The sequence below is a fragment of the Mastacembelus armatus genome, chromosome 6 (assembly GCF_900324485.2).
Source record: "Mastacembelus armatus chromosome 6, fMasArm1.2, whole genome shotgun sequence".
NCBI classification, from domain to species: Eukaryota; Metazoa; Chordata; class Actinopteri; order Synbranchiformes; family Mastacembelidae; genus Mastacembelus; species Mastacembelus armatus.
Genome location: NC_046638.1, coordinates 24,656,927 through 24,683,801, shown reverse-complemented (window position 1 = coordinate 24,683,801; position 26,875 = coordinate 24,656,927). Strand labels below are relative to the sequence as shown.

Below are 26,875 nucleotides of genomic sequence, written 5' to 3'. Positions count from 1 at the left end.
GTTTTATGCCTGTAATAACCACGGTGCCAATACATCAATCCTGTCATATGAAGCAACCTAATAGCCAGGGCAGTTGGGCAACATGCATCACTGCATCATATATCTCTTATTTCTTGGGCTTCAGAATAAAATATCATACGCTGGTATTTTAATTCTCTTGGTAATTTATCGCACTCAGAGGGACCAAAGGCAGATAAAATATGACAAATAATTTAAAAAAAACCCCTTCTCAACATGTTATTCCATAAATACTTTGAATTTATTCAAGTCTGCTTCATTCATTTATTTATTACATGCTTCCTTGTCTAATCACTCACTGTTGTAGTGAAACCAATCTTAACTACAGCTGGGTGGGTGGATGCTGGGGTGAGCTATGCAGGCTGGTATTGTAAAGTGTAGGTGGCTGGCAAATGTGGTTAATTTGCTTGTCTTGGGCTTGTGGTTCATTTTGCTGAGACAAATCCTCTCATTTAGGGGATTATGTTCCCAGGCCTGTGGAGAGTAGGTGGAGGTCAGAGAGGATGGAGAATAGACAGAGCAATGATGAAAGTGACGGAGATGCAGATGGGGGTTAATGTACGTACTGGTGTGGAGTGGGGGAAGGTGATGGCAAAAGAGGAGAGCAGCTTGTGTGTGGAGAGATCTGAGGGTTGGGGGAGGTGGGGAGAGCATTGTTTAAGGAGGGCTCCAGCTTTCAAAGAGTATCGAGAGATTTCCTCCACTCTCATCCCTATGCTGCCGCGCTCACCAGCCCCACGTCCAAACATACCATGGATGTCCACTAGTTAAAGAAGGCCCTCTCCCTCATCTGCACTCACATTGAGCTGATGATGCTCAGAGGACTCTGGCTACTCTGCCTTAGTGAATAGAAGAGTCTAGACCATCAGGCTGAATTGGTGCTTCTGAAATGGGCTCCTTGAAAGACACAACTCCCTTTGGGCTTTGTAAAAAGCAACACATAGTCAAGGGCCTGTTCCTCTTTCCAATCACCCAATGTTATTCAGTAACCTTTTGAGCCATGGATTGGCTGAGAGATTAGAGGCAAAAGAGGATGGATGGAAGAGGAGGATAAACCTTAGTAACTTTGCATAACTGTAAAGCTTAAGAAAAGTCGTATTCTGTAAGAGAACACAAACAGAAAATATGTTTGAACACTAAGAAAGAGCTGAAGTGCAGAGATAAAAAAGATCAGCAGAAAAAGTTAAGGCGACATTAGAGTGCATTAGTTAGAATGAGAGGTGAACTGGGAGGGTTCAGTGGTGAAGTGGAGAACTTGATTTGGAAGCTCTGAGTACCTCCCCTATGTCAGCAACTAGGATGTTCTCACCACCAACTATTTTTTCTTTGCAGAGGAGCCAAGAGAAGTTAATCAGCCAGTTTTTAAGTTTGTACACGCATTTTTGGTAAGAATCAAATTGGAGAATCAGCTAAAAGGTGAGATGGCATACTTGTTGTAATATATAATAAAGGAAGCTATAGTTATTGACAGTATGGTCACAATGAGTTTGAGCAGAAAAGTGTGAAGTATCATTTTCAAATGGGCCATTGGCTCCTAATACGCCTCAAACAATCAGTCTGTCTCGCCTTAGTTAAGGCAGATTGCATTACATGATCCGCAGAATAATGAACTGGAGCATCAACACTGAAAAGGCCACAGAGAAAATAAAAGGATCTGTCAGTTACAGCCCCTAATCCAGTCTGTAAAGGAAACAGAGACTGTGGCGTGACACGCCGAGCTCCAGTCTGCATTAGCACAACCGTGAGGCCCATTGACGCACTATACGATTAGTTCAGCTCTCCACCCACTGTCTGTTGGCTATTAATCTAGACCGATACAGGCTGTTAGACGTCTTAACCACACCGCTGGAAATGAAGTCATTATCATTCACCACGAGACGGAATAAGCTGGGGGTCTGCTGTTTAGAGCGGGACTGACACCTCATTTGGTTGAAGAAAAAAAACAGGGAACTCCCCTTCAGACTATGATGGAGTAGCCAGTAAATTCCCATTAAACGTGCCTTTTTGTCAAAGTGACTAAAGTTTTTAATCTAGAAATATGTTTAAAATTTATGTAAAAATCATATCAAACATTTCCTGAGAAGATAGACTCTAGCATGTCAATTCTGTCAAGCTTGAAAATAACTTCATTCGAGGAGGTTCTGCTTTCACATGGTTTGCCATGATGTTTTCAGACAGATGGGCCTCAGGTAAGATAGACCCAAGAACACTGACATTGCAAAGGAGCCATTTAAATAGCACACAACTAGTGTAGTATCTTCGCAGTCGAGAGAAAAACTTTTTATTTTTTGTAATGAAGTCACTCTCCTGGTAAATTTGACCACATGAAACATTAATTGTTAACACAATTGTCTTAATAGTTATACATTTGCACAAGTAATACAAATTAAATACAACTAGGATTCAACTCATATAGAAGCTAATCATAATTTTATAATGTATAAAAACTGTAAAACTACATTAAAGTATGTGAAAAACACTGTTGAACAATGAAGAAATCAATAAAAGTGATCGAATTTCTTTAAAACATTTAGTTGGATCTAAAAGTCTTAGCTACAAAACAGCTAAGCATTTCCTTAAAATGTTCCACTGTTTTCACACTATTTCTAACCTCTTGCCTTGTCCTAACCTTTCTTCTCCCACTACTTTCCTTTCACAGTTTTCTTTTCTTTTCTCTTCTCTCTCTCACCCTTTCTCCCGCCTACAGTGCACTCTCTTCTTTTCTCAATCCTCCCCCCATGCTCTTTCTCTCTACCTCACTCCGACGGTACTTCAGCTGTTCTCAGTTGGTGGGTCTCGTGCTGTGGGGACAGAGCTGCGCTCAGTGACGTTGAATAGTGCATGTTAGTGTTGAGAAGAGAGAGAGGCAGATAGAAAAAAAGGGGGACAGAGAGAGTCAGTGCAGATTGTGTTTATCAAGCAAATTAGATTAACTGATGAAACAAACTGGACCAGTTTTCTTTCTTAGCCAGAGACTCAGCAATAACGCAAACGTTTGTTTAGACAGAGGTACTTACTAGTTCGGTACCAGGGCTAGTAATATGGCAGTTGTATCCAGACTCTTTCACTATGGGAATAGCACTTAATATGGGAAAAATGTATTTTTTGTAGTTAGCTGGGTTCAGGTTCTTTGATTCACTGATGTTGGAGGCTCACTTGCAGTGACACTGACCTATAACCCCCAACTCTACTTTGCAGGTTCCCTCTCCCTGGAATTAGACTCTAATCTTGTCTTCTGATCTCTGGAAAGGAACAGTTTTTTTGATTTTTCAGGGCGTGAGACCTGGTGAGAACCAGTCTGGAGTGATCTGCCAGCATTTTATTCTTAATCACTGGACAACAGGAACATTTCTTTTACCACTCTTCATCTACGCAGGAACAGAGATTGAACGCACTGGAATTGTCTATTCAAAGGAGACTGCTGGCCTTTCTTGCCCCAGGACCATGGGCTGTCTTTGGGGCAGCATTATGCTGCTGTTTGGGATGGTTCTGGTCGGGACAGAGTGCAGTGGAGCACAACAGACCAAGAACAACATCCCCCGATTAAAACTGTCCTACAAAGGTGAGTGACACATCTCTAAATGATTCAGTTCCTCATTAATTGTCTGAGATACAGTAGATACAGGACATGTCCAGCAAAGTGAGTTGAAAATAATAAAATTATTTTCAAAACTGGTCAAACATTATGGCTTATCAAGGAAATACTCTTGTTATGTGACAGAGTAGTGTGTGTGCTGGATATGATTTCATTCAGTCAGTTTAGGTTCAGTTTGAAACTGTCAAAATGTTTCATATCGGCTTAGAAAATTTGCAGACAAACTGAAGCAAGTTCCCATTTAATGTTTATTCAGTCATGCAGATAATTCTTGCAAATGTAATTTAACATATAATTACATTCAATTTATCAAATGTGCTTTAATATGGAAATCTTGTATTTGCATTAAATAATATAATAATAATAAAGTTCTTATTAGTAAGGTCTTGGAGCAACTTTTTTTTTCACTATTATGACAAGAAGTGAGCAGTTTGGTGTGAACCAGGAAATTAACTTCACTTGCCAAATCAGAAGAATCTCTATGGTACAAGTGAAATCCTAATTACTGAAGTCTGTGATGGACTCTCTCTGACTGTCTCTGTCCCTTTTATGATCAAGTGCTGTTGTCAGTTTCATGATGAAACTGCCAGACATAAACTCCCTGGCAGTTGAGCATCATTTATCCCTCTGTCTTTCTTTCCCTGGATGTCATTTTTCCGCTCCGTTCTTCCCTGCATGGTAATTATACTCAGGATGAATGGTGCAGGTCTGTTTCAGCAGATGGCTTTCCCAAAGAGAAATGTTTCTTGCTAAGCACTGGGCGCTCCATAATTACACACACAAGCATTTGAATACTCACACACAAATAAATGCATGGCCATCTGTAGATAGCTAATGATACCTGTGAGTGTATCAGTCATTTAAAACCACATGCTGTCAGTTTGGAGAAACACGCCCATGTAGTAATATCTCTATTTCATGTCAGGCCTTCAGGTAGCAGCCGTGCCAGCCTGATTATTTGGCTGCCATTTCTACATTCGGTATTACTATTAGACCTCATTTGCATTTTGGCTGGTGAGGATAATACTTGGCACCATCCCTGGCTGAATAGTTCTAGCCAGAGGACAGTGAGCAGGTATAATTTCCATGATCCTACTGTCGTGGAAATATTATTCATATAATATAATTATTCATATAATCAGCGGACATCTACCATTAGGCAATAACACTGGATTATTGCATTATGAATCATTTATGTCATCATATAAATGATTTATTACCACTGTGTTGGGTGAAGCAGACTCAGAGGGAGGAGGACATCAGATGATCCACTATGATGAATTACAGACAGGCTGAGAAGTTGTAGAGTCCTAGGACAGAACGTCTGATCAATGACACGACTGTGAAGTGAAGGAACTCTGACCCCTACAGGTCACTGGGAATAACAAGAAAATGTGTGTGTGCCCAGATTAATGTGCCTGTGTGGGTACAGACCTTCACACACCTGCGCATTTCTGATGCTTAACTCACATGAACACAGCAGGGATATGTTTATCTTGAAAGTGTGAAGCTGGACAGCAGCATGCTCCTCCACGGTATGAGGCCCAGTTAGGCTCTCAGAGGCATACATACCAACTTCCTTTAACAACCACACATACACACACACACACACACACCCAACGTCCCTGCTAAACCCCAGGAGATTCCAGCACATCTTTGAATGTGAGGGTTGAGGGGCAGAAGGGCATTGGAGTAGGGGGAAAGATAATAACAATGGTACCCCATGGCTACCTAAGTATGAGCTGAGGTCCAACTGTATCAACAACTAGTGAATGGGTGATGATGAACTAGTAGGAGGCCAAGGTTCTACAGAGATGGAGTTTCATACGTACACCACAGGCTAATACATTCAGAGCAGCACAACTAACTTCTTAATCGAATGTCAAAAAGGAAAACGTAGAAACTATTCGTGGAAACTTTGGTTTTACTATTCATGAACTTCTTCTGAGATCCATAGATACTGCATAGGACAGCTGTTTTTGTATTGTTCCTGTTTCCATTGTGGCAAAAAATGAGTTTTAATCAGAGTTGAAGAATGGAGAAGTCTCTTAAAGACCTCCATAGGCACATTAACAATCTTCACTGTACTATCGGCTTTCTTGGGATATTAGCTCTGAATGGCCCTTAATGGGCATGGGAAGGTATTCTAAACACTCTTCTTCAGTTCTGAAATGTTGGCATTCTCAGGATTTGTATGGTTTTGTTCAGGTTTTGTTTGACTTCTTTGTTCAGTATCTCTCAGAAGTGTCTTTGTAGTGTTTTGACTTTATTCTCATGTGTATCAGCTAAGTATGTACAATACATAAGAAATCCACTTTCTTCTTACATCATATCCAGCGGTCATGTAGGCCAGGATGATATGGTTGAAACCAGTATTACAGTATGAATACTGCCACATATCACCCTATCTATAATGTATGTAAAATGACGCATGCATTTATGAATAGTGTAAAATACAATGAAGGTAGTTCCACTGTAATGCACTGCATCAGACAAAACTGTTTAATCTAGTGTACCCTTTCATATCCTGTCAAATAAAAGCAGTCACTTCACACCCGACTAGTTTGCAGAACATCTTGCAAAACAGTGTGAGTTAGTTTGAAACAGTGTTTGCCTGCATTTCTGCTGACACTAAATTACTTAAGTGATGAAACTTTGTGGTATTCTCCTTCAAGCATGTAGAAGGTACGGTGAAAGAGTTTATTTTTGTCAGTCTGGGACTGTTGTTTCTTTGCATCCATAATCTGCCTGTCTCCTGCTCTCTCACTTTCCATTTCTATCTGGCCTGCACATTTACAGGATTCTTGATGGACCTGCCTCAAGAATTGTAGAGTAAATGGGAAAATTAGTCAAATACACGAGAGCAGCAGCTGACAGCTGTTACAGGCCGCACATTTGTCCATCCACCTGTCTGTCGGCATGAGTGTCAGTGTCTCCTGGTCAATGAACTCAGCTAAACATTTCTCTACAGCAATCATTATTAAAACTCTGAAAGTCTGAAATGGCTAGGAATTTATAACACCATTTAGCAGAGGTTGCAGGTTGAACAGACACAAAAGAAGTGCTGCTTTATTCCTGCATACCCACCTGCTATAGTTAACTGGAGGGGACACCAGTTTAGACATGTATAGGCTACCACCTCTGGCTTAGCTTGGAAACATCCTGTTTCTTTCCAATAACATACATCACGCTCCAAACACACATATACACACAAAGATCCACACACAATACCCATAGAGAATCTGTCTCTGGATGATTGGCTTTTAATAACTTTATAGTAGTCACTGTTGAATGCGCTGTTGCCATGGATACTAGTCCCAGTTGTAGTTTTCACAAACCCGAGATGTGTGTTTGTTTGTGGTATGTGCATGTGGTGGTTGTGTGTCTTTATTCTCTCACGCTGGGGTCTGGTTTGAATAGAAGTGAGGTGGCATCATCATGACTGTGCAATTTCCCTGCTGCTCTTTGACACAGGTGCTGTTAATGAAACAACTGTATTATTCTGTGGGCAATTACTTTATTTACTTTAGATAAACAATTTAAACACAACTTTATTTTATGGACCAGGAGGGATATTTCGTTTTCTTTCTGGGTGATGGGTTAGTGTGTATTTCTAGGTGTGAATCTGTGTGTAATTATCTTTCAGGTAGCAGGAAGGAACCACACACACATGCACAACCTTGGTGCAGGTGAACAAAGATCAGAGGTAGCAGGTGGAGGTCACTGTGCTGTCAGTGAAGGACTTACAGTGCATGCACGAAGGATTGATGACTCTGGCTGGAGAGAGGAACATATATCTGGGACACAGCTCTGGCCTGGCTGAGAAATACTATTACAGTAACTTTTTATGACCTTGAGCTTCTTTCCATTCTTGGGACAGTGGCTTCATTTTATGGTGCCCAAAAATTCCTTATTAAAATAAAATCATCATAAAATAAAATGCAAATAGAGTTAGAAACTGTAACCCAAAGGAAGCAAAACACTGTGTATGATTTAGAAACAAATGTTAATACTGTAGCTATATGGAAGCATTTTATGAATCATGACTGAATTAAATTATTTGGAAAAAGTATTCGTGGATAAAATCGTTTTGGCTTAGAGTGTCACTGTATGTCTTAACTGGCTCCTTGGTTTGGACCCAGTCTTCATTATGCAGCCGAGACTACAAACTAAGCTCCTCGGTGGCAAAGCACCGGGGGTGGATGAGATCCGTCCCGAGTACCTCAAGTCTCTGGATGTTGTTGGGCTGTCATGGCTGACACACCTGTGCAAAATCGCGTAGCGTTCGGGGACAGTATCCCTGGATTGGCAGACCGGGGTGGTGGTTCCTCTTTTTAAGAAGGGGGACCAGAGGGTGTGTTCCAACTACAGAGGGATCACACTCCTCAGCCTCCCGGGGAAGGTCTATGCCAGGGTGCTGGAGAGGAGGATCCGGCCGGTGGTCGAACCTCGGATTCAGGAGGAACAATGCGGTTTCCGTCCTGGGCGTGGAACACTGGACCAGCTCTACACACTCTCGAGGGTGCTCGAGGGTTCATGGGAGTTTGCCCAACCAGTCCACATGTGTTTTGTGGACTTGGAGAAGGCATTCGACCAGGTCCCTCGTGACATCCTGTGGGAGGTGCTCCAGGAGTATGGGGTCCGGGGCTCTTTGCTGGGGGCTATCCGGTCTCTGTACAAACGGAGCAGGAGCTTGGTTCGCATTGCCGGTAGTAAGTCAGACCTGTTCCCAGTACACGTTGGACTCCGGCAGGGCTGCCCTTTGTCACCGGTTCTGTTCAATACTTTTATGGACAGAATTTCTAGGCGCAGCCAGGGGCCGGAGGGAGTCCAGTTCGGGGACCACAGGATTTCATCTCTGCTTTTTGCAGATGATGTTGTCCTGTTGGTTCCATCGAGCCAGGATCTCCAGCGTTCACTGGGGCGGTTTGCAACAGAGTGTGAAGCGGCTGGGATGAGAATCAGCACCTCCAAGTCCGAGGCCATGGTACTCAACCGGAAAAAGGTGGTTTGCCATCTCCAGGCCAGGGGAGAGATCCTGCCTCAAGTGGAGGAGTTTAAGTATCTCGGGGTCTTGTTCACGAGTGAGGGAAGGACGGAACATGAGATTGACAGACGGATCGGGGCATCGGCAGCAGTAATGCGGTCGGTGTACCGGTCCCGTTGTGGTGAAGAAGGAGCTGAGCCGGAAGGCGAAGCTCTCGATTTACCGGTCAATCTACGTTCCTACTCTCACCTATGGTCATGAGCTTTGGGTCATGACCGAAAGAACGAGATCGCGGATACAAGCGGCTGAAATGAGCTTCCTCCGCAGGGTGGCCGGGCGCTCCCTTAGAGATAGGGTGAGGAGCTCGGTCACCCCGGAGGAGCTCGGAGTAGAGCCGCTGCTCCTCCACATCGAGAGGAGTCAGTTGGGGTGGCTCGGGCATCTGTTTCGGATGCCTACTGGGCGCCTTCCTGGGGAGGTGTTCCGGGCATGTCCCACCGGGAGGAGGCCCCGGGGAAGACCCAGGACACGCTGGAGGGACTATGTCTCCCGGCTGGCCTGGGAACGCCTCGGTGTCCCCCCTTGGAAGAGCTGGAGGACGTGTCCAGGGAGAAGGAAGTCTGGGTATCCCTGATTCGGCTACTGCCCCCGCGACCCGGCCCCGAATAAGCGGTAGAAAATGGATGGATGGATGGATGGACTACAAACTATTTCTGTTCTTTACAACTTCAAGAATACATTTAAATCCTTGTGGACTTGTTAAGTGAGGTTTAGATGTCCAGTTCTTCGAAGACATGGGAGTGGTGAGTCATTGACCCTGAAGGCTGGGTCACACTGTAATATGAGTTTATATTTAGGAAACCGTCTAAATCTCTCCCCATCAACGCTGAGGCACAGGAAACCAAATAAATCGCCAAGACAATAACACTAAAGACACAGTGTTAACCCATTGTATGTTACCATTCTGTGTGGACAGCAGTGTACATGTGTGGGTACATGTGGGTGGGGCATTGTGCACACTTTTCTGAGTGAAATAATGTTTTGACTGAATGCCAGGTGCCAAAATGTTGACATGAAGATGAGGAAATTTGTAACTGTATCCAATAGGTTCTTTGTCTGTTTTCTCACCTTTTAATATTTTCCCTTTTTTATCTTATTTTATTTATTTTATTATTTATCCTATCATTCTTTTTATTCTCCTCAGTAAAATATATACCAATAACTGCTCAAAATGTGCAAATTTAAAGCCCATTTCAGTGTTTAAACATGCCAAGAGTACAGCTGAGTTGAGTTTTGTTAACTCATTAAAACAGAGAGTTTAAAAATGAGTAAAAGCATCCAGGGTGATGCCCTTTCTTCTTTTTTTCCTTTTATACTTACTTTGCTTTAGCTTGTGTCTTATTCTCTTGGGCCCTGGCACACTCCAGAAAGGGGGCATTCACCCTGCTAAAACATTCATGAGTGATTTGTTATTTACTCTTCAAAACATAGTAGGAAAGAGAGTGAGAGGGAACTGAAGGAACAAGTACTTCCATAACTCTCCACCCCTTTGTGTGGCTGGCCAATGGGAGGGGGTCATAAAGTGCTGAGACTTTGTCCTGCTCACGTTTTCTTCTGACCCACAGTGAATGAGTGTGTGTGTGTGTGTGTGTGTGTGTGTGTGTGCGCGCGCGTGTGTGCGTGCGTGTGTGTGTGTGTGTGTGTGTGTGTGTGTGTGTGTGTGTGTGTGTGTGCACATTACACAAGAGGTACTATAATGCCATAGTCATAATGCCATCTTTAGAGGTTGTGGAAATGAGATCTTTAATGTCTGTTCGTGACAAATTGGACTTTCCACTGTGAAAGCCAATGTGTCTTTTCCAGGCTTGGCAGAACATTGCATTACACTGCAAAACATGCACTGTTAGCCCATATAACCTGTAGCTGATGTGGTTTAGTGTAATCTGTCATGAAATGTTAACAGAGTAATATGACATTAAAGTACATATTCCTCCCTGTTTTCCACTGTGAGTGTACCAAGTTCTGCTTGGCTGCTCTGGTCAAGGTCACTTCCCCATGCAGTTTGATCACTGGCTCCCAGTGCTGGCATTACCTGCCCAGTCCAGTTTTGTTTGGCAGTGCCTCTTCACTATCTGTCAGTTGCTTTGCTCAGCCAAGCTGTGCAATTCACAGTCCTGAGAACAGCTTGGAAAAGGAACTAATAACATTTATGCAAAAATAAAACTGTAAAATGAAACAGTTTATCAGAAGATATGGACAAGATGACCCAATGTAAGATTATAATTTATTCCATATGGCCTTGAGGAATAGAGCAGTGTATATGTTTGGAAATGTTGTTATTGTTGTTATTGTTTATTAACAATTCATTGTGATTTTTACAAACTGACTTCTTATGGTTTTCTTGCCATGTCTCTGCAGAGATGTTGGAGTCTAACAATCTTGTGACGTTTGAAGGCCTGGCCAACAGTTCAGCTTACCACATCTTCCTGTTGGATGAGGAGAGAGGAAGACTAGTAGTGGGAGCCAAAGACCACATCTTCTCCTTTAACCTCCTCAACATTAGCAAAGACTATGCACAGGTAAACCATAGGCAGTCTGTCTGGTGGCTTCATCCATTCTTGACTGAATGCCTGTTTGCTTCTCTGACAGATTCAGTATCTATTTTGAAAATGCATTTCCATTCAGAGCTCTAGTCAGGGGCACAAGTATCTCAGGACTCTCTTTTCTATTTCTGCTGAAGAGTGCTTCATGAATGTTTCAAACCCGGGCTGTCACACACTATCACACGCTGTGCCAAGCATGTTAGCTGCTCTCTGCACACCTGCCTGAAAAATGTAGTAAACCAAAACAAACTGGATAACAAATTGCATTGTGACCCCTGCAACCCTCATATATACACATGCAGACACACAGGCTGTAGCCCCACTGACCCATGCTGTAAAATTGATTTTAAGAGGGGGTGATTGTTTTCTAACATGCACAGGAATCTGTGTTTGTGCTACAGATCACTTGGCCTGCTTCTCCCACCAGAATAGATGAATGCAAATGGGCAGGAAAAGATCTTTCGGTAAGAGCTAAAACCATCCACCTTGCTAGTGGGTGTCAGCATCATAACCCTGCACTCCCACAGATGGATTTGTTCTCTTGTACTATAAACTACAGGTCTCAGCTTCGCCTTTGCACTTGCTGTTGTATGCCACACACACACACACACACACACACACACACACACACAGATAGATAGATAGATAGATAGATAGATAGATAGATAGATAGATAGATAGATAGATAGATAGATAGATAGATAGATAGATAGACAGATAGATAGACAGATAGATAGATAGACAGATAGATAGATAATAATAAATGTATTCTGCAAAACAAGAGCTTCCAATAAGTTGTGTTATATAAATATTTACAAATTTACAGTACTCTATGAATAATTATATTTTCAGGAATCATAGACAGTTTTCCCATGTCATGGCTGTACTTTTTGCTTCTCTATTTTTGCTTGTCCATGCATTCCTATTTCCCCCATACTTTTCAGGTATTTTCAAACTGTAAAACTGACACCTTCAGTTTGCAGTATTTTAAGTATAAAGACTAATTTACCTCATTGAAAGTAGACAAGCTCAAGTAGACAAGAGCAAGTTCATGTCTGGACAAGCTCTTCTCCCTATCTACTTTTCTTTGGAAGCACCGTGAAGTCCTCATGAAGGCTTTTTTTTTGTAAACACTGTGGCATGGATGTGAGAAGATATAATTAAATAGCGGTATATAGAGATGAAGAAGAAGTCCATTAATGCCCCCTGATGTACCGTGAGCACACATTTAAAGAGATGAAGCTGAGAAAAGGAAATAGATGAGTGTAAAAGGTCTGACCATCTATCCACTAGAAAAAAATAAATTGCAGCTGTTGTTGTCATACAGATGTTTTTGTTCTTGTAACAAGCAATGTGAGTAATATTTGATGCCTGAATTATAAGCATGGCTGCTATTTTAAAGACATCTGCATACGACCAGGCACCACAGAGATCAGACACAAATAATAATGTGTTACTGCTTGTAACAATATTATTCACCACTCAGAGAAACCTGCTGGTACAGACCATGTAGGTCCAAGGACAAAGAGCTGCTCAAATAACGGCTGACACAAACAGAGGCTGGTGTCTCTGCTAATGATTTAGTAAAACCAAACTAACTTAGCTAATCAGTAAATTTTGTTGGCATTATATTTTTCAGATTTTTTTTCCTGTTGTAAACACATTCAGCTTTATTTGAGGTCTCATCTGTTTAGAACATATAGAAATATACCATATGATGGTGTGTGTTGCCACACACACGTTTACCAAATAGGACAGAAACAAGAACATCACTTTTTGTGATGCATTGTTGCTGTTATATGCTCATTATAGTTGACTTTTGTTGACTCTTCTGTTATTTCCTCCTATGCATGGCCTGGTTATTATTATTTCCAGAATTATTACACAGCACACTGCTTGGACATTCCCTGGAGACATACAGCAGAAAACAAAGCATTGCTTTCTGTTATCATCACAGAACTTTGCTACTCACAAATTTCATGTTCCTCTGTGCCCTGAGTGATTAAACCTGTTTATTTTATTTTTACTGACTCAGACGTTTGTGCACAACCACACCAATGGTTTAAAATGGTTTTGTGTGGGTGAGTTGCTCATTCTGGGTCATCTTTTTCTATCAGAGGGAATGCTCCAATTTCATCAAGGTGTTGCAGCCCTTCAACCAGACCCATCTCTATGTGTGTGGGACCGGAGCCTTCCACCCTGTGTGTTCCTACCTGGAGGTGGGCAAGAAACCAGAGGTATAGGCACATACTCATTTATTTTTCGCCTCCACTTGCTTTTGCACTGTAATGCATGTTTACATTGCGAGTTAAAAGTTGTACTAAGTTTCATATCATTATGAAAGTATTTATAGATGTGAAGGGTCCATTCAGGTGTGAGTGTATTCACTTCCTAAAAAGCGAGTTGTTAAGCAGCCCAAAGAAAAAAAATGGTTTTAGTTAAAGAAATGAAGTGCAAAATAAACATAAGAGTTTATAGAGCACAGGATTTCAAATTTAAACTGTAGTGAGTGATACCTGAAATGCAACCACAGGGGGGCACAATCCTTCATGTCTTCATGTGCTGGTCCCAAGTCCGGGTAAATGCAGAGGGTTGTGTCAGGAAGGGCACCCGACGTAAAATTTAAGTCAAATCAAACATGCAAATCACAAATATGACTTCCATACGGGATTGGTCGCGGCTTGGGTTAACAATGACCACCACTGGTGCTGTTGACCTACAGGGTGCCAGTGGAAATTGGACTACTGTTGGTCCAAGAAGGAGAGGAGGAAGTCGTGTTTGTAGGCAAAGAGAGAAGAGGAAGGGCAGGAGTGTAGGACTTAGAGTAGGGACTTTGAATGTAGGGACTTTGTCAGGGCAAACTAGAGAGTTGGCTCATATGATGGAGAGTAGAAAGGTGGATATCTTGTGTGTTCAGGAGACCAGGTGGAAAGGTAGCAAGGCCTATAGATTAGGAGCAGGGTTCAAGCTGTTTTATCATGGTGTGGATGGAAAGAGGAATAGGGTGATGTGTCTGAAGCTGAAAGTTGAAAGTGTGATGTTGAATGTTGTTAGTGGTTATGCCCCACAGGTAAGATGTGAGTTAGAAGAGAAGGAGAAATTCTGGAGGGAGATGGATGAGGTGATCCAGGGTAGTGGTGAGAGCCTAGTGGTGAGAGAGTGGTGATTGGGACAGACTTTAATGGACATGTTGGTGAGGGAAACAGAGATGACGAGGAAGTGATTGGTAAATTTGCTATGCAGGACAGGAATGCAGAAGGACAGATGGTGGTAGACTTCGCAAAAAGGATGGAAATGGCTGTAGTGAACACATTTTTCCAGAAAAGAGAGGAGCATAGGGTGACATATAAGAGTGGAGACAGGAGCACAGAAGTTGATTACATCTTGTGCAGACGTTCCAACCTGAAAGAGGTCAGTGACTGCAAAGTAGTGGTCGGGGAGAGTGTAGCCAGACAGCATAGGATGGTGGTGTGTAGGATGACTCTGGTGGTGAAGAAGATGAAGAGGGCAAGGGCAGAGCAGGGGGCCAAGTGGTGGAAGTTAAAAAAGGAAGAGTGCTGTGTGGTTTTCAGGGAGGAGCTGAAACAGGCTCAGGGAGGTCAGGAGGTTCTTCCAGATGACTGGACAGCTACAGCTAAAGTGATCAGGGAGACAGGTACTTGGTGTGTCATCTGGAAAGAGGAAAGCAGATAAGGAGGAATGAGGAAGTTCAGGAGTGTGTTAAGAGGAAAAGGTTAGCTAAGAAGAAGTGGGACACTGAGAGGACAGAAGAGAACAGAGAGGAGTACAGGGAGATGCAGCGTAAGGTCAAGGTTGAGGTGGCAAAGGCCAAACAAAGGGCATATGAGGATTTGTATGATAGGTTGGACACTAAGGAGGGAGAGGTGGACTTGTACAGGTTGGCGAGACAGAGATGGGAAGGATGTGTGTTGGTTCTAATCAAACATCTACACAGAGATCTTTTCTTTGTTCTAGGTTGAGCTCGTGACTTTAGGAGATGCACACTCGGTGCTATCCCCGGCTGCAGCGCGAGTCTCACCCAGGACACTTTAATTTATATCTGGAGGTGGTTACATGACTTCCAGGCACTGTCTCACTTTACACAATAGGGGAGAGTTGAAACATAGGCTATCTTCAAAGTTCATACAGAGTTCACATCCATATATTCACATGTCTTGGTGATTTGCACAGAGAAACAGGGAACATCGTTAACTGTGACATGCCTGGTTGCACCCTTTACATAAATCTGTCTGCAAAATGACAATTCTCATAACACAGTCAGCGATTTACAATGCCCTTATTCTAACAATGTGCAACAGATTAGGGTGATTAAGGACGGATGGAAATGCGATGACAGGTGCCACAATTGTGATGGAAATATGGAAGGAATACTTTGACGAGTTGATGAATAAGGAAAATGTTAGAGAGCACAGGGTAGAAGAGGTGACTGTTGTGGAGCAGGAAGTAGCAAAGATCAGTAAGGATGAAGTGAGGAAGGTGTTGAAGAGGATGAAGAGTGGAAAGGCAGTTGGTCCTGACGACATACCTGTGGAGGTCTGGAAAGTGTTTAGGAGAGGTGGCATTAGAGTTTTTGACTGGGCTACTTAACAAGATCTTGGAGAGTGAGAGGATGCCTGGGAAATGGAGGAGAAGTGTACTGGTGCCCATTTTTAAGAACAAGGGCCAGAAGGTCAGAAGTGAGCATTTGTGAGCAGCAATATGGTTTCATACCAAGAAAGAGTACCACAGATGCAATATTTGCTTTGAGAATACTGATGGAGAAGTACAGAGAAGGCCAGAAGGAGCTGCATTGTGTCTTTGTAGATTTGGAAAAAGCGTATGACAGGTGCAGAGAGAGGAGCTGTGGTTTTGTATGAAGAAGTCTGGAGTGGCAGAGAAGTATGTTCGAGTGGTGCAGGACATGTATGAGAGTTGTAAGACAGTGGTGAGGTGTGCTGTAGGGGTGACAGAGGAGTTCAAGGTGGAGATGGGACTGCACCAAGGATCGGCTTTGAGCCCCTTCTTGTTTGCTGTGGTGATGGACAGGCTGACAGATGAGGTCAGACAGGAACTCTATGTGGAAGTTTGCAGATGACATTGTCATCTGTAGTGAGAGCAGGGCTCAAGTGGAGGTGGAGGTTTGCTCTGGAAAGGAGAGGAATGAAGGTTATCCACAGTAAAACAGAGTACATGTGTGTAAATGAGAGGGGCTCAAGTAGAATGGTGAGATTACAGGGAGCAGAGGTGAAGAAGGTGGAGGATTTTAAGGACCTAGGCTCAACAGTCCAGAGCAATGGAGTGTGTGGAAAAGAAATGAAGAGACGTGTGCAATCAGGTTGGAATGGGTGGAGGAAAGTGTCAGGTGTGATGTGTGACAAAAGAGTGTCAGCAAGAATGAAAGGAAAGGTGTACAAGACAGTGGTGAGACCAGCAATGTTGTATGGTTTGGAGACAGTGGCACTGAGAAAAAGACAGGAGGCAGAGCTGGAGGTAGCAGAGCTGAAGATGTTGAGGTTCTCTTTGGGAGTGATGAGGATGGATAGGATCAGGAATGAGTCCATCAGAGGGACAGCTCATGTTAGATGTTTTGGAGAAAAAGCCAGGGCAGCCAGAATGGGATGGTTTGGACATGTTCAGAGGAGGGACAGAAAATACATTGGTAAAAGGATGCTGAGGTTAGAGCTGCCAGGAAGGAGGCATAGAGGAAGACCAAAGAAGAGGTTCTTGGATGTAGTGAAGGAGGACATGAGGATAGTTGTTGTGGGTGTGAAGGATACAGAGGATAGGTTTAAATAGAGGCAGATGATTCGCTGAGGTGACCTCTGAAGGGAGCAGCCAAAAGGAAAAGAAGAAGAAGAAGTGAGTGAGTACTGGCAGAATGAACTCTATGAGATAGATCCATGTGGTGCCACTATCTTCATTATTATAGCATGTAACTTGTCTCAAATCTATACAGATTATTTAAACATTAAACTGTGCATCTTCCTAAGGGATGGCTGCTATTGTTTATGGTATTAGTTGCAAATTTCTGTAAATTTATGTTACAGGAGCTTTTTAAAGATCATAGTTTTACATTTGAAGTGTTTGGGTGAAATCGGCCCTGTGATGGATTGGTGACCTGTCCAGGGTGTACCCCTGCCTTTCACCCGAGAGAGAGCTGGGATAGGCTCCAGCAGATCCCCGTGACCCTGGCTTTCAGGAACAAGCGGGTACAAAAGATGGGTGGGGGGGGGGGGTGTTTGGGTGAAATCATGGGGCTTAATTCATGTATCATAAGGTCTAAGAACGAACAGCAGCAGTTCCCAGCAGTCACTCATTTTCTTCAGGAACTGCAGATTGGTCTAATATGCAAGTGCTATATGTACTGCTACTCTACACACCGTAGTGTGTTTGTGTCCATCTGAGTAAAAGAGAAGCAAATGGCATTTTTCTCCATGTATAAATGTTTTTCTTTCATTAGATGACTAATTTAATTTAATAGATTTCCTGAGTGTCAACATACTCTCTGCAGTTTTATGTGCTTAATAAAACAACTATTTCTCATTTCTGTGTCCCCTTAACAAAGGAGAATACAATACTAGTAAATACAATACTGTGGGTCGCAACAATCTACAACTCCTTTTTGTTGACTGTCTACATTCAGGACAGTGTGTTCAGACTGGAGCCTCACATAGAAAATGGTCGGGGGAAGAGTCCATATGATCCCAAGTTGCTCACTGCCTCCATGCTATTTGGTGAGTACACAACCAGAGACACTGTGCTGTTCTTCTGTTAGTTAGAGCCCTGAAACACCCTATGCCTTGCTCTTTCATTTCAGTAAATATATAGGGTAGAAAGTAAATGCGAATAACAGAACAGGACATTCTTGTTAGTCATTACAAGTGGATCCGCTCTGCAGTTTGTATTTACACATAGAGAACCCCTCATTGGCAAGACTGTAAAATCTATTTCAATCTGAATACACCTCTTTTAAATGGCATGACAGATGACCCTTTGAGTTTTTTTTTTTTTGCACTGCATTTCCAAATGTTTGCCAAATAAAGCATGACTGAACTTGTCTATCCTTTCTGCCCCCAATTATTGCTAGTCCCATTGTGTTAGATCACATCGTTTAACCTAGCAGATGGCTATTTTCCAGCCCATCACCCCCCATCTCCTTTCCCCTTTTCACCTCTTTACATGTACTCCCCCTGTCTCACACCTCTGTTCTGTCCATTCATTCCTCCCTTCTTAGTCCTACCTACTGTGTAAATGTCAATTTCACACCCCTGATGTTCTCTCAGGACTCCAGGGCTACTTGTACTACTAAGGCTCAATTCCTTAGACCTTCACACCTGCATGGCCAGGAAAAAATACAGCAGACTATTCCAGTGTTACTACATTAGTATGCTAATGCAGTTTATTCCTTGTACTCACAGATGGAGAACTGTATGCTGGAACATCAGCTGACTTCATGGGCAGGGACTTTGCCATTTTTCGAACTCTGGGCCTGCATCACCCAATCAGGACGGAGCAACATGACTCCAGGTGGCTAAATGGTGAGAGAGAAGAAGGAAATAACTCTTTGCTCATATTTATGAATAGTTTTAAAAAATACAGAAGTGGCTCAAAAGATTTTTGAAAGTTGACTCATAAATCTCAATTTAGTTTATACTGAAATCTAACCTCAGTTTGAATACTCTAGCTTTTAATTAGTAGTTGGAACATAGCTTTTAACTTTTACACAGATAACATACAACTGTTCTTGTCTGTCAAACAATAAACTCAACAAGCTAGCTAATCTATCTGCTTTGACTCAATGAGTAACAGTAACCTAAAGCTTTTCCCAGTTTAAATTAAGATAAAACTGTTCACTTTTATCTTTTGGTTTCATACTTTATATATTAGAATTTAATTGTCACATTTTACTCGTCTCCAGTTAACGTTCATATCAAAATCATTATCATAAAGCTAGTTCTGGCCTGTTTGGTCTGTTTACATTTCCCTTATCAGCTGCCCTGGTATATACTGTGTAAGACTTTCCCTTTATGTCTCTGTATGTTCTGCAGATCCAAGGTTTGTGGGTGTTCATCTGATTCCTGAGAGTGACAACCCAGAAGATGATAAAATCTACCTGTTCTTCAGAGAGAGTGCTATAGATGGAGAGCATGTTGGGAAAGCCACACATGCTCGCATTGGACAGCTCTGCAAAGTATGCATACACACACATGAACATAAAGTCACACAAACCAGATCCCATAAAGGAACACACTAAAGGAGTGACACAGTGACATGCACACTTTTACAGTGACATTATGTGATATAGAATCCCTATGTGGAGAAGCACTTGACGAGTGTCTGAGTGGCTTTCATAATGGCAGCTTTCTGGTGCTGTTATCTCTAACTATCTCTGATTATTTTTAGCCCAGTGAGGAGTAGGCTTTGTTGTTCACGGTACAATCGCCCCCAAAGACAGAAACCTGAGAGAAATCCTAAATGTCACCACAACCTGAGAGGCACAGACACTGTCAATGGCAGCACTGTTATCCTAATGCCAGGCTTTGGCACTGATTGGATTGGCAATAAACTCCAGCTCCCTGGGATGGTTATATTAAACCATTGGCCTGGTATCAGCTTTCATATCCTATTCATATTAATTAAGCAGGAATTCACCAAACTGACTGCAGATCAGTGACTGATGTCAAGCCTTAACCACCCGTTTAGCTGGACATCATGGCTCCTTCATGACAGCCTGATTACCCAGAATGTCAGGAATATGCTATCATCAACACAAAACAAACCATTTATTATGCAAGATACAGCATTAATTTGAGCCTGTGCATATTTGGACACATTGTAATTTACTGTCATAAATCAACACCAAATGAAATAAGTTTTTATGAGCCACACGGAAAAACACAGGATGTTTACTGGACCATACAGTATTTTGGAGACACAAAGTCCTGTCACAACATCTTAAACTTGGTATTCGCAATGGAAAATGGATTTTAGAATACATATGTATTGATTAATCAAGAGGGTTGTTTAATGATTAAGAGCGAAAGATTCCCAAATTGAACATTTCACCACACCATTTCACCATAGAAACTATGTATTTTACATAACTCTTAATCTGTCTCCATAAACTATGTATGGCTGTTTCTTCTCATTCACTAAAGGGGTATTAGCAGAACTATGAAGGACTCACTTTTCACATCTATTAGCATGCAGAGGGTATGGAGCTTTCATGTTCTACATCTAACCAGAAAGAAAGCTCTTCACCTCAACAGTAGAGTATTGAATTAGGCAATGCAGTTCTCCCATTAACGCTTCTTAATTTACAAGACCTACAAGTCCAATGTCCCATATGCCTGTAATTTCCTGATAAATGAGCTTCTCTGCTGAATCTCTCTGTCCAACAGAATGACCTGGGAGGTCACAGGAGTCTGGTAAATAAGTGGACCACCTTCTTGAAGGCTCGACTTATTTGTTCTGTGCCAGGCAGTAATGGAATAGAGACACACTTTGATGAACTGCGTGAGTGATTCCTCTCTAAATTATGTTTTGTGAAGATGGAATTCTCCCTTTTCAATGAACAATATTTTTACAATACGTTTGTTTTTAGAGGATGTTTTTCTTATGAGCACAAAGGATCCCAAGAGCCCAATCATCTACGCAGTTTTTACCACTTCCAGGTATCCCGGATGATAATTAAATAGTTTGGCCCTAATTGTATTTTTACAATTAGAACTTGCTCTTTTCTTATGTGACTCATTATCTCTGCCCATTAGCAACATCTTCAAAGGTTCAGCTGTGTGCATGTACAGCATGACAGACATCAGGAGAGTCTTTCTGGGTCCTTATGCTCATAGAGATGGGCCCAATTATCAGTGGGTCCCATTCCAGGGACGTGTACCCTACCCTCGATCTGGAACAGTGAGTACATTGTGCCTTTAAAATGTATTGGTAGTGTGGGATGAACTGGGATGAGTCAGGGGGGTCTTAAAACATTCTTACAGTACAATGTCATACAATGTGACTGTTACAACACATCTTTCTTTTTGTTTCTGCAGTGCCCAAGCAAGACATTTGGAGGATTTGATACAACAAAGGACCTTCCTGATGAAGTGGTTACCTTTGCCAGAAGCCATCCGGCCATGTTCAACCCTGTCTACCCCATTAACAATCAACCAATCATAGTCAAGACAGATGTGGACTACCAGTTCACCCAGATAGTAGTGGATAAAGTAGAAGCAGAAGATGGCCAATATGATGTCATATTCATAGGCACAGGTATACAATAGCATATGATACACTGGCACCAGCAATTTATACAGTAAACTGAACAACTGTACTTGTGTTTTATGAAGTAATAGATGAGGAAAATGTTAGTGTCGATAACTCAAGAAATGTGTGCTTCCATTGTGCTAGACATGGGGACAATTTTGAAAGTGGTATCCATCCCCAGAGGCTCCTGGCATGACCTCGAAGAAGTCCTGTTGGAGGAAATTACTGTCTTCAGAGTATGTTGTTCTCTCATCTTTGTATGACTTGAAAGGCCAGGTTTAAGATCAGTGGCATTATCACTTGTAATCACTTATTTCTGATGTTTTTATTTTTTACAGAATCCAACAGCAATTACAGCCATGGAGCTTTCAACAAAACAGGTATTGACTGTAATTCTTACTGCATGAACAAATAACATAGAACTATAACAACACCACAGGTGCTGTAAAACTACAAAGTACTGTAGCTAAAGACCTCTAACTTATACCTAGATAATTCTGAATAATGATAATACTGCGGTGAATGATTGCTGTGAAGGCAGTAGATGAGCCCATTGGTTTCTAGTGCAGAGAAATGTGGATATATGTTACAAATGACCATTCTTTTTCTGCATGTGTGTGTTTGGAAAGCCTGTCTCTCAGAAAGGGAGAGGTGACATACTTTGCTGCAGGGCTGAAAGACAGAAAAAAGAGACCCTTGTCTGCACATTTTAAACACTTTGGGATGAGCCTATGTGTTATCACACAAAGATCCCAATTGTTGCTTTTCAGCAAATGTTAGCTCATCAGCCTAAATAACAGGGAGAGACTAAATGAGGTAATTGACAGGTAGAAAGGTGCTGAGCATCTGTAGAAAGAGGGTCTGTCCAAGCTATACTTACATTTCTTGCTTCACTGACAAACAAATACTGAGGCAGTTTTTTACATAAAGCACACCACCAATCCAGACTTAAAATCTAAACTGTGCCTCCTAAGATATAAAGTACTTAGTTTTGAAAACTAAATATTTTCTTTTCTTCTTCCTCTACAGCAACAGCTGTACCTGGGCTCAGACATTGGTGTTTCCCAGATGCCTTTGCATCGGTGTGAGGTCTATGGGAAGGCCTGTGCTGAATGCTGCCTGGCAAGGGATCCATATTGTGCCTGGGATGGCACTGAGTGCTCCAGATACTTTCCCATGGCTAAGAGGTACTTAATGCATACTCCACTTTCATACTTGACCTGCTGCCATCCTGCCACTGTGTTTTACAAGCTAGTGCATAGCAATACAAGTGCATGGCAACAATTCAGCATCTCAAACACAATGAACAGGTTTTGCCTACAATGCAATAGATATTTACATTTATATTTACCTGTCCAGGTATATACATTGAATTGGATGCTCAATGAATTGAGATGTACTAACTGAAACACAGTTAGTACATCTCATATGTAGGAAGGTAAAACAAGTTGCAGCTGGCACATATTAACAGAAAAGCACATTTGTGTTTTGATTAACAGCCACGTAGCAAGACACAGCAAATACAGAACACAATCAAATCATATTTATTTGGTGGACATATGCAATCAGGCTTCAACTTAGGGCTGGGCCAGGGGCATGCTTTTAGTGCAGGCTTTGCATATTTGCCAAAAAACAGTAAAGCTATACTGTTGGGTAGAAAGCTAGAAATATAACCTGCCTCATATGTTTACTGTAAATAAAGAACCAATGCCAGTGATGTCTGGAGGCTGTCTTGGTGAAGTGGGGTGCTAGAGATTGGAGAGTAGTGTGGTAGTGGTCTGAACTGAACAGTATGCTTTGTGTGCTACCTCCCACTCATAGCTCCATGGGGCTTATTGATTTGAATGCTGGCTGCACAGTATCACGTTCATGTTGTTAGTTGGAGTCTTACATTCAAAAATAAGGTAACCAGAGCAAACTCTTACCTCTAATTAACACAACGACGTTGGAGCAACAGGGAGGACAGGGGGTAAAGCTACCAGTTTTCTTTGGTGTCTTCATAGTTTTTTCAATTGCTGTTTACAGAAAATATTCTCAGGGTTATGTTTGACACTGAGCATGAGGCTCAAAAATCTCTTTTGTATCTGCAACCCAGAGAGATGACAAGCTGGAGTGACTGATTAAGTTTGAATACCTCTTTGGTGTACACCCTGTAATTAAAGCTTTTCCACAATGCTATGGGCAGCCAATGCAGTAGTGGCCTCTACTTTGACTGCACCACATTGAAATACACATCTACACACACACAAACTCTCAGTACACACATATTTCTCTCTCACACACACAGACACACACACAAAGAAGCTGGTGTCTGTGCTGACTCATGAAAATTTTCATATTTGTATTTCTGCAGAAGAACAAGGAGACAAGATATCAGGAATGGAGACCCACTCACACAATGTTCTGATCTACATCATGGTATACCAAAATAATTTGTTTGTGTGATTAAAAAAGCATTTTACAAACTTACATATAATAATTGAGGCAATGTGTAGAAACAGATTTATATTAATGTTTCATAATTGTTACACAGTTTGATATTTTTTTTTATTTAGAATTTTGATTTCATTCATTTTTGTCCATTTTCAACTGAACAACAAAAGAAGCTTTTGTTTTGAGGATTTAGTTCTACTCTCAAAATAGAAAATATCCCAAAGCTGGCCTTTGTGAAGCTATCAAAAGATCAAAGAAGCTAGTTGTGGTGTTGTGTACTTTATCTGTTTCTGGTGGTGCGAAGATTAGAGTAAATCCAAATGAAGTTTATAATTAACATGGCCAGGATTCCTCTAAGCCTCCTCTATGTCGCCAAACCCTACACTCTATCTGCACTCTATTGCCCTGTTAATTGATTGAGTCAAAAAACAGGACTGGTCTTGCTCACTTAATTATTCTTTTCTTTTTTATTTAACTGGCAAACAGCAAAATACATTTTCTCAAAAACTATATCTGCATGGAAAACGCTAACTAATGTCTGTTTAAATTCTCTGATTTCTTATTTAGATGAACTAAATGGTCAGACAACTCTCACGGATAAAACCGTGTATGGTGTGGAGAACAGCAGCACTTTCCTTGAGTGTAGTCCCAAGTCCCAGAGAGCCCTGACGTACTGGCAGTATCAGCATTCAGCTGGTGATCGCAAACAGGAGGTCGGCACCACCTCTGCACACACGTCATCTATTCTGTTGAAATATACAATCAGCAGGCAAATAATGATATGGTGTTTCATAATGAAAATTATTTTAGATAACATAATATTTAATGCCACACTTGACCCAAGTAAAATGGGTTTTATGTTATTAAAACAGCCATTAGGCAAAGTTGATTAAAATTTTGGGATACTTGAGACCATAATAGTTTATTTTCTAATTTCTTTTCTGTCTTCCTCTCTGTGTCCTGCACTGTCTCTCTGTCACCTTGAATTTTCTCACTGTAGATCAAACCAGAGGAGCATTTCATCCACACAGACCAGGGTCTGCTGATCCGTACACTTAGCAAGAAGGATTCGGGGATCTATCTGTGCCAGTCAGTTGAGCATGGCTTCATGCAGACACTCCTCAGAGTGAACTTAGAAGTCATTGACACGGGGCGTCTGGAGGATCTGCTACATCGCAATGAAGAGGTTGCTGCCATTCCCCCTGCCCAGGATCGTTCTTTACCCCGAGAATCTCCAAATCACAAGCTGTGGTACAGAGACTTCCTGTCTTTGGTCAATCACCCGACTCTGAACAGCATGGACGAGTTCTGCGAGCAGGTATGGAAAAGGGAGAGGAAGCACAGGAAGCAGAAAGCTCACCTGCTGCAGCAAGTACAAATACACCAGCAGCAGCAGAAGACTGTGGCGAACCCTCACACCCACATGCATGGTCAAGGGGCGGCAGCCAAGTGGAAGCACCTGCAAGAGAGGCAGAAGGGACGCAACCGCAGGACCCATGAACTGGAGAGGGCCCCCCGCAGTGTCTGACCTATAAAGCTCGGCTTTTATCACTCAAGCCTCAAACCACATCCTCTCTGTAATCCTGATTAATTTACCCAGTTTTCTCCTTCATACTGAGATACAGATTTCATCCATTTTCACTGGATAGAAAATTTAAAATGGAAAAAGGTTTTGACTCCAACTGGTATTCTCTGACCTGTCCAGGGTCTACCCCTGCCTTCCACCCGAAACAGAGCTGGGACCAGCAGATCCCCGTGACCCTGGTTAAGGAATAAGCGGGTATAGAAAATGGACAGATGGATAGTATTCTCTGTGAGTGGGCAACATGTTTACAGTACACCTGTACAGAGGATGGCAGGAAACAGGATGTTATATCAAGCCAGACTGTTGGAGCATCTCATCTCAGCTGGCCTCTGTGCCCTGAACACTGCAGAGGGGCAGCATCAGCCACTACAAATACTGGATATATGTATATATGCCCACTCTATAGACATGACAGACTCCTGGTTGAGATTGTCTCATGGCATGCTAGTCAGGTGTCTTTGTCAGTGTGAAACTAAATAGAGACCTAAAATATCCAATAATTTCTCACATGCTATGGGATTGTAATAAAACAGACTGGAGAATAAATGGACTGGCAGTGAAAGAGTGAAGCTCATTAAGAGCATAGGAAGGGATGCTTGGTCATTTTTGGGGCTTATAGATGATTAAAGAAGTCACCAAGAGACAGAACAATGTCTGAGCATTGCAAGAAACTGGGAGTAACACTTAATTTCTCAATAAAGATAATTATGTAGCTAAAATGTGTAAACTGTTTTATCTCCTCATACTAAAGGGAATGGTTACAGTTGCCTTGTTGCTTTACATTATTTTCTGCAGATAAAAAATTTATTTAAGAAAATGTCATTCAATAGCAGTTGTAAATGGAGATTTTGTACTAGTCTGCGTGTCTATGCCCTAGATAAGCTTCCTGAACAAAGGTTTTATTACTGTGTTGTTTTTAACTGTTTTGAATCATCAGATTCCTTCCAACATCATCTGTCACTTTATAGGGATGTCTGCCAACATCTAATTGCACAAAATGCTCTTCCATGCTGATTTAATTATGTGTTGTATACTGTACTTTGTTTCCACCACGTGTATTTATTAATATATAGTTATGTGCTTTGTGAAAATATTTTTTAATGTGCAGGCTTTTTTTCTTACACTTCATCATTTGGTTTGAATAATTTCACCTACAATACAGGACCAATTTTTTAAAATAACTGTATTATGACAAATACTGTAATATGACTAGAAGTTATTTATTAATATTGGTCAATATTGCATTATATATCAAATGCACTGAGCAATAACCCAGTACCCATACTGTATTCTTCTTCATTTACTGCCTCACATCCATATTCTTCACAGGCTGTGTAAAAACTTCATTTTCACGATGTATCTGTCCATCATTACCTTATGGGAACACA

At 41.8% G+C, this 26,875-nt stretch overlaps 1 protein-coding gene across 1 annotated transcript; it reads left to right on the top strand.

Moving 5' to 3' along the window:
- Positions 1–3,462: 3,462 nt before the first annotated feature.
- Positions 3,463–26,090, top strand: sema3ab (sema domain, immunoglobulin domain (Ig), short basic domain, secreted, (semaphorin) 3Ab). Its single transcript, XM_026310570.1, has 17 exons — positions 3,463–3,580; positions 11,019–11,179; positions 11,605–11,667; positions 13,321–13,440; positions 17,847–17,937; positions 18,622–18,741; positions 19,252–19,394; positions 20,605–20,719; positions 20,808–20,877; positions 20,974–21,118; positions 21,256–21,475; positions 21,614–21,705; positions 21,808–21,849; positions 22,499–22,656; positions 23,823–23,887; positions 24,470–24,615; positions 24,903–26,090. The coding sequence occupies exons 1-17, from the start codon at positions 3,463–3,465 to the stop codon at positions 25,428–25,430; spliced, it is 2,397 nt and encodes a 798-aa protein (XP_026166355.1). The 3' UTR covers positions 25,431–26,090.
- The last annotated feature ends 785 nt before the right edge of the window (positions 26,091–26,875 follow it).